This window comes from Bison bison, unplaced genomic scaffold (genome assembly GCF_000754665.1).
Source record: "Bison bison bison isolate TAMUID 2011002044 unplaced genomic scaffold, Bison_UMD1.0 scf7180017864352, whole genome shotgun sequence".
Lineage (NCBI taxonomy): Eukaryota > Metazoa > Chordata > Mammalia > Artiodactyla > Bovidae > Bison > Bison bison.
This window is the reverse complement of record NW_011494924.1, coordinates 5,871,439-5,884,997: the sequence shown is the minus strand read 5'-3', so window position 1 is coordinate 5,884,997 and position 13,559 is coordinate 5,871,439. Positions and strand designations below refer to the sequence as shown.

At 41.6% G+C, this 13,559-nt stretch overlaps 1 protein-coding gene across 3 annotated transcripts in view; it reads right to left on the bottom strand.

The window, feature by feature from the left end:
• Positions 1 to 13,559, bottom strand: part of MGAM (maltase-glucoamylase (alpha-glucosidase)) — a 102,467-nt gene that overhangs the window by 53,821 nt on the left and 35,087 nt on the right. For all 3 annotated transcript variants that reach the window (XM_010854982.1, XM_010854981.1, XM_010854983.1), the window contains 9 exons: positions 9,890 to 10,002; positions 9,180 to 9,305; positions 8,165 to 8,296; positions 7,898 to 8,014; positions 6,686 to 6,799; positions 5,100 to 5,184; positions 2,977 to 3,094; positions 1,802 to 1,973; positions 389 to 505 (listed from right to left, as the gene is read on the bottom strand). In XM_010854982.1, the coding sequence (XP_010853284.1) occupies positions 389 to 505; positions 1,802 to 1,973; positions 2,977 to 3,094; positions 5,100 to 5,184; positions 6,686 to 6,799; positions 7,898 to 8,014; positions 8,165 to 8,296; positions 9,180 to 9,305; positions 9,890 to 10,002 (1,094 nt within the window). The remainder of the gene's footprint in view (positions 1 to 388; positions 506 to 1,801; positions 1,974 to 2,976; positions 3,095 to 5,099; positions 5,185 to 6,685; positions 6,800 to 7,897; positions 8,015 to 8,164; positions 8,297 to 9,179; positions 9,306 to 9,889; positions 10,003 to 13,559) is intronic.

The following is a 13,559-nucleotide window of genomic DNA, read 5'->3' as shown; positions in this document are numbered from 1 at the left end:
TTTCCTGTATTGGCAGGTGGATTCTTTACTGCTGAATCATTGGGGAAGCTCTTCTCTCTTGGTAGACTCCATTTAAATATCTGAAGTATTTCCTCATTTTTATTCAAAATGAGTAACATAGATAATGTGTCTAGAGGTTTGATTGAAAACCTTCACAGACTTGCCATTTCTTTGACTGCTGCAGCAGAAATAGCAGCAGCCACGGCAACAGAGCATTGTAATGGCACACCAGGAGTTCTGGTCAATTGCAAACAGTGGTCCCAGTTAGCCTAAGTGAAGCACCAGGGAGGAGGCTGGCTCAACAGATTTCCAGGTGAGGATGAAGGTAGATCCAGTCCTACTGAATGCCAAGTCTATTTTGATCATGTCTCCTGGGAGACTAACTTGCCTTGTAGCCTTGGCCATTGTGATTCCTGGAAAATGGATAGAACGCTCCCAGCTGCATCCACCGTCTGCAGAGCTCTTCAGAAGTATCCAGCATAAAGCCACATATGTCAGCGCCCACCTGGAAGGACACACAGACAGTGAGAGCACGTGGGCCTCACTTCCACTGCTGCCCCTGCTCCTGGGCTGTGCTTTCTACCGAAGACCTGCCAACCCGGCTTGGCTGACCTCTCCCTGAGAAGGCGAATGCAGTGTGATGGAATTGGGCTGTGTCCCATGTCCACTCCTTACTGCCAGGTGACTTCAAATGAGTTCCTCAACCCTCTGTGCCTCAGTTTCCTCATTTTATTAAAGCAGGCACTCTAGGGTTTAGTAAATGAGATGATATAAGTAAAACATGTGACATACAATAGCTTTTTGGTGAATAGTAACTAGAAATACTGTTGATATTATCACTTTTACCACAGCACTGGCACAATTAATTTTCCAATGGCTAAATCTAATCAGGTCATTCATCTCTTCAAAAATATCCAGTGTCTCCTACTGCTCGTCCTCCTGGTAACTCATGGTAACTAGCTGCAACTCACCTTTCCAGCATCATTTCTCATTCCAGTCCTACATACCCATCCTTACAGATACATCAAATGCTCCCTCTTGCTGGTCTTGTTCAAGTTTATTTCTCAGTCTTAAGATGATCTCCCCTAACCGTTAGTCTGATAAACATACCCACTTTTAAGGTTAAACTCAAGTGCCATCTTCTTTATGAAGTCACTATTGACTTCTTCCCGTGACTCCCCTTGTTTCTTGTAATCTGATTAGAGTTGAAAATTCCCTTTCTTGGGATTTCTTTTAACATTTAAATTATATGTTCCTGTTGGCACTATTACCCTAGCTTGCCATAATTATGTGTGTGAGCTTGTGTATAAACTTGGCGGGGAGGGAAGGAAGGTGTTTCCATTACTATATGTATGTTTCTCTTCATGTACGCCTAGCTCAATACTTTGCTCAGAGTAAGAGCTCAATAAATAGATATGTCAAATTTAACTAAAATATCCCAAAGCCATCTCTAGGACGCTGATAGTGTTGTGCTTCCTCATTTGGATGCAAAATACACAGATGTGTTTCATTTGTGAAAATCCTCATCTGTAACCTTATAGATATGTGCACTTTTTCACATGTAGGTTGTACTTTAATTAAAAAAAAAATGTTCCAATGATACCACTTCAAGGTGGTATCAAGCTTCTATTTTTATAAGGCAGTACAGTAAAGAATGTCATGGTATCAGTGTCATACTAATGTAGATGGAGCAGTGCTCACCAGACCCTTAGCCCTGGGCTGCGGAGGGCAGAGGAAGGAAGGTTTATTATTTGGAAGCCATCTAGAATGAGGCATTCTGGGGACTGCCGTGTGGACTCACCATGGGGATACCAAACAGGTTGAACTCAAGCATGCCAGGGATGGACCATCGAAGGTCGCTCCAGGTGGCGGCATTGTCTCCTAGCCAGTGGGCTGCAAACTTGCCAGAACCCGCAAACGTAGAACGGGTTAAAATGAGGCTTCTCTTGTTGGGGAACACAGTCTTGACAGTTCTAGAAAGGGAGAGAGGGATTCAATGTGTGACCTTAGTGAGTCTTAGCCCAGAGGTTAATGTGATGCTACTGAAGCTCTCAAGTTAATACCCTACTCTTTTCTTCTAGTTCTCTCCTGTAGGGCTAGATTTGCTATGGGGAGCAGACTGCCCCACTGGGTATGTTTATATTTTATTTTGTTTTAGGCATTCTATGTACATCATTAACTCCATAAAATCAAATTTCAGTACAAGGATACTGAGGTGGTACCTAAAATCCCAAAGCACATGAAGTCTGTAAGTTACTTAACCCTCCGTACACCAGTCTATAGAGTATGGCAGAGAGGAAAATACATGAAACCTTGGACTCATGCAGAAATGAGTCCAAACTTTGCTCTTACAATTTATTAGCTGTTTGACCTTGGTCGGGTTACTTCCCTTTCTTTCTTCCAATTTTCCATTCATGCATGTATTCATTCTTTCTTTCATTATATACATTCCATAAATATTTATTAGCTTCCTTCCTCCCTTTGGGTTTCCCTGATAGCTCAGTTGGTAAAGAATCTGTCTACAATGCAGGAGACCCCAGTTCAATTCCTGGGTCAGGAAGATCTGCTGGAGAAGGGATAGGCTACCCCCTCCAGTATTCTTGGGTTTCCCTTATGGCTCAGCTGGTAAAGAATCCCCCTGCCATGAAGGAGACCTGGATTCAATCCCTGGGATGGGAAGATCCCCCGAAGAAGGGAAAGGCTATCCACTCCAGTATTGTGGCCTGGAGAATTTCATGGACTGTATAGTCCACGGGGTCGCAAAGAGTCGGACATGACTGAATGATTTGCACTTGCATTTTCACTTTCTTATCTACGTGCCCAGGATTTTCTTTATTCATTCAATAACAACAGCCTTACTTATCTTGCCAAGTTCTAAAAAATAATAGTAGCACCTGGAATCTGACAAGACTAAGAATCTGGTCATGTATTAAGTCTCTCTGATCATGTGTTGAGCCCACATGATAATGGCCTTACTCTGCAGTGGCGATGGCCATGGAGTAGCCGTACAGATTGTGGACATCGTAATGCTGCCCCCAGTGCTGCACTGCATCCATGCAGATGCTCTTGCTGAACAGGTACCCATCCAGGATTTCTGCGACAAAAGAGGGTTTGGTCAATGACAGCCTGAGCTACACATTCCCCGTTTCTCAACTATCACCAGACAAGGCGGCTCCCCGAGCAGGCAATTTTATGGCCACCTTGGAAGTGGACATACACCATCCGCACAATCAGAGAGCTATATACACAGTAGTTTCTCTGTTATGCAAAACAATTGGGCTGACTTGACACCCACACACATCCTCCCACCTGGGTGCTCAGGTGACCAGAAACAAGAACTTAGAAGTAAGTGGATCCAGTTAGATTTGAAGTTAAATCTGAAGTCTGCAGACTTAGCTGAGTGATCCAAGAACAAAAATATTTATTAAAAATAAATTTCTATCCCTTCTCTCTGTTGACCAGATACTATAAAGGATGATTGACCAACCTGTCTTTCATTCATCCAATCTTCTCTGCTCCCTTCACACCACTCTGGTTCAGATCCAAATTACTTTGGATCTTAACTATTGCAATCATTTCCTTAATGGCTTATTTACCTCTGATCTATCGACTTTCTAATTCATATTAGAAGCACACATAATGCCAGATCAGTATTTCCAAAACCATTTGACTGCCCTATTTCCATTACTAAAATATTAGTAATTTCCATCAGCAAAAGAATGAAGCCTCCCATCTAAGTCCCTCACTGTTTAGTCTTGATCCATTTGTTACAATTTCCTATTTTCTTGTCAGATTCAGTTCAATTCAGTTGCTCAGTCGTGTCCGACTCTTTGCGACCCCATGAACCACAGCACACCAGGCTTCCCTGTCCATCACCAACTCCCGGAGTCCACCCAAACCCATGTCCATTGAGTCGGTGATGCCATCCAACCATCTCATCCTCTGTCACCCCCTTCTCCTCCTGGCCTCAATCTTTCCCAGCATCAGGGTCTTTTCAAATGAGTCAGCTCTTCACATCAGGTGGCCAAAATATTGGAGTTTCAGCTTCAACATCAGTCCTTCCAATGAACACCCAGGACTGATCTCCTTTAGGATGGACTGGTTGGATCTCTTTGCAGTCCAAGTGACTCTCAAAGGTCTTCTCTAACACCACAGTTCAAAAGCATCAATTCTTTGGCACTCAGCTTTCTTTATAGCCCAATACATGACCACTGGAAAAACCATAGCCTTGACTAGACAGACCTTTGCTGACAGAGTAATGTCTCTGCTTTTTAATATGCTGTCTATGTTTGGTCATAACTTTCCTTCCAAGGAGTAAGTGTCTTTTAATTTCATGGCTGCAATCACCATCTGCAGTGATTTTGGAGCCCAGAAAGATAAAGTCAGCCACTGTTTCCACTGTTTCCCCAACTATTTGCCATGAAGTGATGGGACCAGATGCCATGATCTTAGATTAGAAGTCTTCAAAAGATGCTATAATTTTAGCAGTTTATTCCTTTCTTAATCAAGATACTATTTCTCTGTGAGCCTCTAGTTTTCTTCAAAATACAACAAATGCTGTGATCCTAGGACCACACCCTGGGAGATGCTATTGGTCAAAGTTCAATCAGATCTCTCTAGCATTCTATTCACTGACACTGACTTTGTCCTCCCAAGCCATGGGTTCTGGCTTCCTCTCATCCTGTCATCCAAATCTCTTCTTCACTCTCTTGACTTGACCAAACTTGACTTCATCTGAAGACCAAACCTAGTTATCTGGTCTCTCTCTGGTAAGCCCTGACCTCTCTGGGTCCACACTTGAGAGCAGAATGAACTAACTGCTAGCCTCTGGTTTCTGTACCATATCTTCTCCTGACTTTCCCCTAGAAACAGCTCAGATGTAAGCAGAAGGACTAGGTTGCCCCTTTTGAATTTATGCCTCATCTAAGAAAGCAGGGTGTTTTGATTTTCTTCTCTGGTTTTCTTTATATGGTACCCACATTTTCCTTCCTCTATGCAATTTATGTACAAAGACCCTCAGCAGGTTGTTCATATCTATCCTTATGAATTTAAAATATGAGATATGTGTTGCCACTTTAATCAGACTAATCAATGCTTACTGGGAGTGAATGGGGGATAATTTAGATTGCTCGTGGAACATCCTGAAACTGAGCCATCCACAAAGTTGGCAACTTCATTCATATCCTACAAGACAAAGAGCAAAAACTATTAAGAAAGAATAACATTTCTTCATATGTTCTACAGATGGTGTCTTTTTTTTAAGGACTCAGAGAAATAATTCTACACATTTCTTTTCTAAAGAGGTCCTTAGGTTAAAGAGAGAAACAGATGGTCCTGCCCTGTCTTCCCTACCCATTGAAGGCTTTGTGGAGAAAGTTGTTAAAATCCCTTCAAAATGACATATGTCTTCAATCATTTAAACTGAAATATTTCTCAAAATATTGGGTTGGCCAAAGGTTCATTTGGGTTTTTCCATAACATCTTACAGAAAAACCTGAGTGAAATTTTTGGCCAACCCAATATTAGGTGAATCGTATTTCAATTTATATGATCCCATATAAATCAACTTATATTGATGCATTCTCTAGATATGCAAATATAGCTATGAATGTACACATATATGAATGCATTTGCATATATAAACATATGCAGAGAGAGTGAGTGAATAAGCAGGTACCCACAGCTGTGCAACTGAGAGGTCTGTAAAGATGCACACGGAAATACTGATAGCAGATGCCCTTGGTTGATATCATTTTCACTCTTCTCATCTGTTTAGCTCTTCTGTTTGCATTTTCTACCTTTCCCTTATAAATAGAAAGAATTTCAATGCTAACACTCCCTAAATTGTGTTGAACACCTCCGGCTCTGCATCGGTTTTCATTCGATATTAGTCTATGAGACATTTGTCTGTTCTGTAGCCACAGTTCTGTCCACACCTGAGTACTCTGGCTCTGGTCAGTGTATCCAACTTGTCCAAATGAAAGAGCCCTGAACTGGCCGTTGAACCATTCAGTTACTTTGTGACAATAACAATGGCTTCCCTGGTGGCTCAGATGGTAAAGAATCTGCTTGCAATGCAGGAGACCCAGGTTCAGTCCCTGGGTCAGAAAGATCCCCTGGAGGAGGGCATGGTGATCTACTCCAATATTCTTGCCTGGAGAATCCCATGGACAGAGAAACCTGGCGGACTACAGTCCATAGCGTTGCACAGAGTCGGACACGACTGAGCCACTGAACACACACAGACTTGGATAGAACTGATTCCTGAGTTTACTTCCAGTTCTAACAATCTGCTTTTGAGTCTAAGCTACCTGTCTTGGTAAGATTATTTGAATAGTAAGAGAGGGAATACTTAGAATTACTGCCACTCTTGCTTTCCTCTCCTCTTGACCCTGAGCTCCATGATTCAGTGACATAGAGATACACAGTCTGAATGTTAGCCCCCTACTCAACAGAATGTTAAGAACTCTAGATAATAATTGAGAACCTACTGTATAGCTCAGGGAAATTTACTCAGAGCTCTATGATGACCTAAATGGGGAGGAAATACAAAAATGAAGGGATGTATGTATACATAAAGCTGATTCACTTTGCTGTACAATAGCAACTAACACAACACTGTAAAGCAACTATACTTCAATAAAAATTAATTTTAGGGAAAGAGAAAAAAATGTTAAGAACTCACAATCCAGATTCCATCAAACTCTACTTGACTGTGGAAAAGCTCAAATTCATTTGTCCACCAAGCAGTACACTTAGGGTTGGTGTAATCAGGAAACACAGTTTTTCCAGGCCAGACCTGCAGAAAGAAAAGAAAATAATTAATCAGAGAAAGTTAAATGAATACAGAATAAAATAGAGTAGAGTACTTTACAAAGAAATTCCTAATATGATTATGGCAACAGAGCTGCCCAGACATAGGTCATTTTCAGTTAAGGATGTGAAGCACTTCAAATACTTAGGATAAATAGGAGTTGTCAACTTAGGATAAATAGGAGTTGTCTTCAAGTTAACACTTGAAGAAAAGAAGTTATTTAAAAAAAAAAAAAAGATTAAATCATTGTTAACATTCAACTCCCAATCCCAGGAATGATAAATGAGAGAATGGTGGTGGTTTAGTCACCAAGTCCGGTCCGATCCTTGTGATCCCATGGACTGTAGCCCGCCAGGCTCCTCTGTCCATGGGATTTCCCAGACAAGAATACTGGAATGGGTTGCCAGTTATTCTCCAGGGGGTTTTCCTGACCCAGGGATCAAATCCAGGTCTCCTGCATTGCAGATGGATTCTTTACTGACTGAGCACAGGGGAAGCAAATGAGGAAGAGTACTGTGTAATTTCAACTGATGCATCACAAGTTGTATGTTCCAACCATCAATCACTCTTCTCTATTGTCTTCCTATCCACTTCCTGTCAGACACTATGCACTCAGGTCAGCAGAGATATTAGAAGTGAAGCAGCAGATAACACTTTGATGGAAGACAAGGACAAATAGAAATTTGAGAATGAACGTCAAACTTGTCAGATAACAGAAAAATTGAGTAAAAAAAGGAATTAAAAAGTTCCACTGGATTTCCCAATTTGAAAATAACTGGTTCCATTTGTCAGAGGAGGGATGGGGGGAAAAAGCAGACTGAGGTCAGCTAAAGAGCAAATGGGGAGTGAAGAAGGAAATATTCAGTATCTACGTCTATTGTTCAAAGGGACTTTGCTATGAAGGGAATGTAAGAGCTCAGATGGCTGGTAGGTATTTGGAGATAAAACCACAAGGGCAAGTCGATCCCCAGCAAATATGACAACTGAAAATGTAAAACAAAACAATTATACATACACACACTCACACACATATAACACAGCCACAGCCCCCCCTACCAGCTCCTAGCTTCCCCATTAAGTTACCTCCCCAATGAGTGGAGTCACCCCATCTGAAGTATTCACCCATATCTTCATATCTGAACCCCGGTCATATGGGCCATAGGGATTACTTAGGGAAGAGTTGTTGGAGATGGCAGGATCCTAAGAAGGAGAAAAATACAGTGAGGAACCTAGCTTTAAGCCAGAGGCACTGAAAGGAGATTGGAAATTGGGGATGAGGTGGGGAGAGGGGGCTTCAGTGACAAAGAAGAGCAAGGACCTGATGTGGGGGTATAAGAGTACTGCCCATACCACAATGATGACCAGTTTCTGTCCGTTATTGTGTAATTCTTTAACAAACTCAGGGAAGCCCTTGAAAGCTACTGGATCATAAGTGAAGTCCTTTCTTGCGTCCATGTAATCAATATCAGCGTGCTGAACATCCTGAAAGGATACACAAGGTCCACAATTTATGGGCCCATCCCTGGAATCAGATTAGCTGCATCACTCTACCTTGTTGTCTGGCCCTCTATCATTAAAGTCCAATCTAACAGACAAGCCACGACAATCACAAAAAAAATCACTAAGGCTGTCAAAACACATCCATTACCTAAATGCTATGTCATCCACAATAAAGAAGGGAAGGGGCTGTGTCTCCCACCTCCTCTCCCTCATTTGACTGCCCCACATTCTGTTTTGTTGCTTCTCTTCTACTTTGAGCCTTCTTTGACATTTATTCTTTCCTAACCTTACTCTTACAAAAACAGTGGAGCCCAGAAATAAATTGACTCCTGCTCTAGGACCTAAATGTCTGCCTCCAAGGGCATGGGGTAGAGGAGAGAAGAGGATTATTCCAGAGAACTTTGGGCTTTTCCCTTGGCATCTCTTGCAAAACCTCACTACTCATTATATAGCAGACACATTCAAGTGCAGTCATTTAAAACATAAAAATATGTTATTACATGCATGTACTATATCCTTTCGCTAACTTAAACTAGGAAAATAAATGTCTTGAGAAGTCAAATAAAAAATTCATTATGTGAAATGTAATCAATACAGTAAGCATGTTTTACTATTAAAACATGTGGTAAGAAAAATAGAGAAAGAAACAGATTGTCTCCCAACCCCATAATTATGGTCTCTATGTACTATTTCCTGAACCAGTTGCTTTAAAGGAATGGTTGGCCCGACAAGAGTCTGGCATTCTGAATATGTAAAAATATTTTTGTTACATATTAAAAAAAAACTCAGGAGGAGAAAGTATAAACAGATGTTCTTATTCCCCAGTTCTTTTACTTTTGGAGCATTTTTTTGAAATCTTACTTACATAAGGCAGCTGCGCAGCGCGGTTTCTCTCCACAACTTCTTTCATGTTATCTAGGGTTCCATAGTCATAACGACTGAGATGAAATCCAAGAGCCCAGTATGAGGGTAGGGCTGGCCGTCCAACGAGCTGAAAGAATGGTGTAAAATGAAAGTTAGGAAATACTCTGTTTTTAAAAAATTTTATTCTGAGCATTAGTTTGGGGGCACAAAATATACCCACTTCCCAACACACTATTTCATTAATGTTAGATGCTAGTCTATTTTTCCAATCATGGAGGGTAGGGTCAAATTGTTGGAGAAGGCAATGGCAAGCCACTCCAGTACTCTTGCCTAGAAAATCCCATGGATGGAGGAGCCTGGTAGGCTTCAGTCCATGGGGTCGATACCAGTCGGACGCAACTGAGTGACCTCACTTTCACTTTTCACTTTCATGCAATGGAGAAGGAAATGGCAACCCTCTAGTGTTCTTGCCTGGAGAATCCCAGGGATGGCAGAGCCTGATGGGCTGCTGTCTATGGGGTCGCACAGAGTCGGACACGACTGAAGCGACTTAGCAGCAACTTAGCAGCAGGGTCAAATTGTAGTAGCACATTTGTAGCAGCTACTTATAATATTAACAGCATATGTTTATAAGTCACACTTACATTAAATTTCATTTTCATTGTGCTATTTAGGATTTCCTTAATCATAATGATGATATCATAAGTTTACCTCTAGATATTCTTGAACAACTTGCTCTGGAGTATTCCCCAAGAACACGTAGAAGTCAAGAATGCCCCCAATGGTGCGGTAAGTGACAGCTGGGGTGGGCTGGAGGAAAACCTCTTGAAGATTAAAAATGAAGCAAATAAACATTAGAATTTGTTCTAGAGTAATAATCACAAAGTTTTAATTTGTAGACCAGAAGATCCCTAATCATTTGAACACTAACGAAGTGATTCTAATACCTCATTTTTGTATAAAAAGGTACAAACTCTGATGGTCAAAGTCCGCCCTCACAGCATGAGAGCGGTCAAAGCATTTGTTCTTTAGCAGATTTTCATACTGGTGACTGGAGTATTTTCAGTGTTGTATCAGGATTTCATGAAAAAGAAACCAGTTTTGTGAAGGGGTTCAGAATAAGCCACCGTGGCATAAGAATGATTATAAGTTGAAGATGTTTGAGTTTCTGAAATCCCTTGTCAACCTAAACACGGAGCCTCTCATAAGCACTCTGCTGTCAGACTTCCCTGGTGGTCCAGAAGTTAAGACTTTGGCTTCCAATGCATGGGGTGTAAGTTTGACCCCTGATCAGGGAGCTAAGATACCATGTGCCTTACAGCCAAAATACCAAAACATAAAACAGAAATAGTTTGTAACAAATCCAATAAAGACTTTAAAAAGTGTCCACATCAACAAAATCTTTAAAATTAAAAACTTCTAAGAAAAGAACTTACTTGTCATAAACCCCCTACCCTAGAGCAAAACTAATATTCTCTGAGACAATAAATTGGCAGCACACCCAAACAGACACGGCCACAAGAATATCCAACTCTCACTATTCTCCTGCTGCTGCTGTTGCTAAGTCGCTTCAGTCATGTCCAACTCTGTGCAACCCCATAGACGGCAGCCCACAAAGCTCCCCCGTCCCTGGGATTCTCCAGGCAAGAACACTGGAGTAGGTTGCCATTTCCTTCTCCAGTGCATGAAAGTGAAAAGTGAAAGTGAAGTCGCTCAGTTGTTTCTGACTATTAAGCGACGTTATGGACTGCAGCCCACCAGGCTCCCCTGTCCTTGGGATTTTCCAGGCAAGAGTACTGGAGTGGGGTGCCATTGCCTTCTCTGCACTATTTCTCCTAAGGACTCTCTAATCTTTCCAGAAAGTCATTTGTTGTCCCATTAAATGCCTTCTCACCCCTTCAGGGAGTTATTTGTTTCATCCTTAGTAATTTTCTACCTCTACCTTAGGATGGTAATGTTAGTTGCTCAGTCATGTCTGACTCATTGCAACTCCATGGACTGTAGGCTGCTAGGCTCCTGTGTCCATGGAATTCTTCAGGCAAGAATGCTAGAGTGGGTAGCCATTCCCTTTTCCAGGGGATCTTCCCAACCCAGGGACCGAACCCAGGTCTCCTGCATTGCAGGCAGATGCTTTACCATCTGAGCCAACAGAGAAACCCATAGGATGGTATGTAAACTCTAACCCAAATTCTAACCACCCTTTTGAGCTACTTATTGAGCACTCTTGTGCATATGTATGTCACACATGTAAATAAACTCGGTCTTTCTCTTACTAACCTGTCTTTTGTCAGATTGATTCACAGGCCCCCAAATACCTAACTTAAGAGGACAGAGAAAAAAATTTTCTCCTCAGGCATTCACAACTACAGAACATGCTCTTCCAATCCCATTACCCATCATAACTACAGAAATATAACCCAGCTACACTCACAGAGGTCATAGCCTCAGCAGATCTCATATCGAGCAAGAGCCAAACTAAAACAATGTCAGAGATGATATTATAAATTCAAAATCTCTCTAAGCCCCCATTGCAGTTCTCAAAGATGAAGTCTCCCCATCACCTTGATTTGCATTAGGGATAATGAAACTAGAATACCTCGTAACACGATACACAAAAATAAATTCAAAATGGATTAAAGACTTAAATGTAAGGCCAGAAACTATAAAGCTCTTAGAAGAAAATATAGGCAGTAGACTCCTTGACATAAATCACAGCAAGATTCTCTATGACCCATGTTCTAGGGTAATGGAAATAAAGACAAAAATAAACAAATGAGAGCTAATTAAACTTAAAAGCTTTTGCATAGCAAAGGAAACTATAAACAAGGTGAAAAGACAACCCTCAGAATGGGAGAAATAATAGCAAATGAAACAACTAACAAAAGGTTAATTTCCAAAATACACAAGCAGCTCATGCAGCTCAATACCAGGAAAACAAAAATCCCAGTCAAAAAGTGGGCAGAAGACCTAAAAAGATATTCCTACAAAGAAGACATACAGATGGCTAGTAAACACAAGAAAAGATGTTCAATGTCACTCATTTTCAGAGAGATGCAGATCAAAACTACAATGAGCAATCACTTCACATTGGTCAGAATAGCCATCAATCTACAAACAATAAATGCTGGAGAGGATGTAGAGAAAAGGAAACCCTCCTACACTGTTGGTGGGAATGTAAATTGATCAGCCACTATGGAGAATAGTATGGAGATTCCTTAAAAATCTAGGAATAAAACTACCATATGAGCCAACAATCCCACTACTGAGCATATGCCCTGAGGAAATCATAACTGAAAAAGACACGTGTACCCCAATGCTCAGTTCAGTTCAGTCGCTCAGTCGTGTCCAACTCTTTGTGACCCCATGAATTGCAGCATGCCAGGCCTCCCTGTCCATCACCAACTCCCGGAGTTCACTCAGATTCATGCCCATTGAGTTGGTGATACCATCCAGCCATCTCATCCTCTGTTGTCCCCTTTTCCTCCTGCCCCCAATCCCTCCCAGCATCAGAGTCTTTTCCAATGAGTCAACTCTTCGCATGAGGTGGCCAAAGTACTGGAGTTTCAGCTTTACATCATTCTTCCAAAGAACACCCAGGCTGATCTCCTTCAGAATGGACTGGTTGGATCTCCTTGCAGTCCAAGGGACTCTCAAGAGCCTTCTCCAACACCACAGTTCAAAAGCATCAATTTTTCGGCGCTCAGCCTTCTTCACAGTCCAACTCTCACATCCATACATGACCACTGGAAAAACCACAGCCTTGACTAGACGGACCTTTGTTAGCAAAGTAATGTCTCTGCTTTTGAATATGCTATCTAAGTTGGTCATAACTTTTCTTCCAAGGAGTAAGCGTCTTTTAATTTCATGGCTGTAGTCACAATCTGCAGTGATTCTGGAGTTCCAAAAAATAAAGTCTGACACTGTTTCCACTGTTTCCCCATCTATTTCCCATGAAGTGATGGGACCAGATGCCATGATCTTCATTTTCTGAATGTTGAGCTTTAAGCCAACTTTTTCACTCTCCTCTTTCACTTTCATCAAGAGGCTTTTGAGTTCCTCTTCACTTTCTGCCATGAGGGTGGTGTCATCTGCATATCTGAGGTTATTGATATTTCTCCCGGCAATCTTGATTCCAGCTTGTGCTTCTTCCAGCTCAGCGTTTCTCATGATGTACTCTGCATATAAGTTAAATAAGCAGGGTGACAGTATACAGCCTTGACGTACTCCTTTTCCTATATGGAACCAGTCTGTTGTTCCATGTCCAGTTCTAACTGTTGCTTCCTGACCTGCATACAGATTTCTCAAGAGGCAGGTCAGGTGGTCTGGTATTCCCATCTCTTTCAGAATTTTCCACAGTTTATTGTGATCCACACAGTCAAAG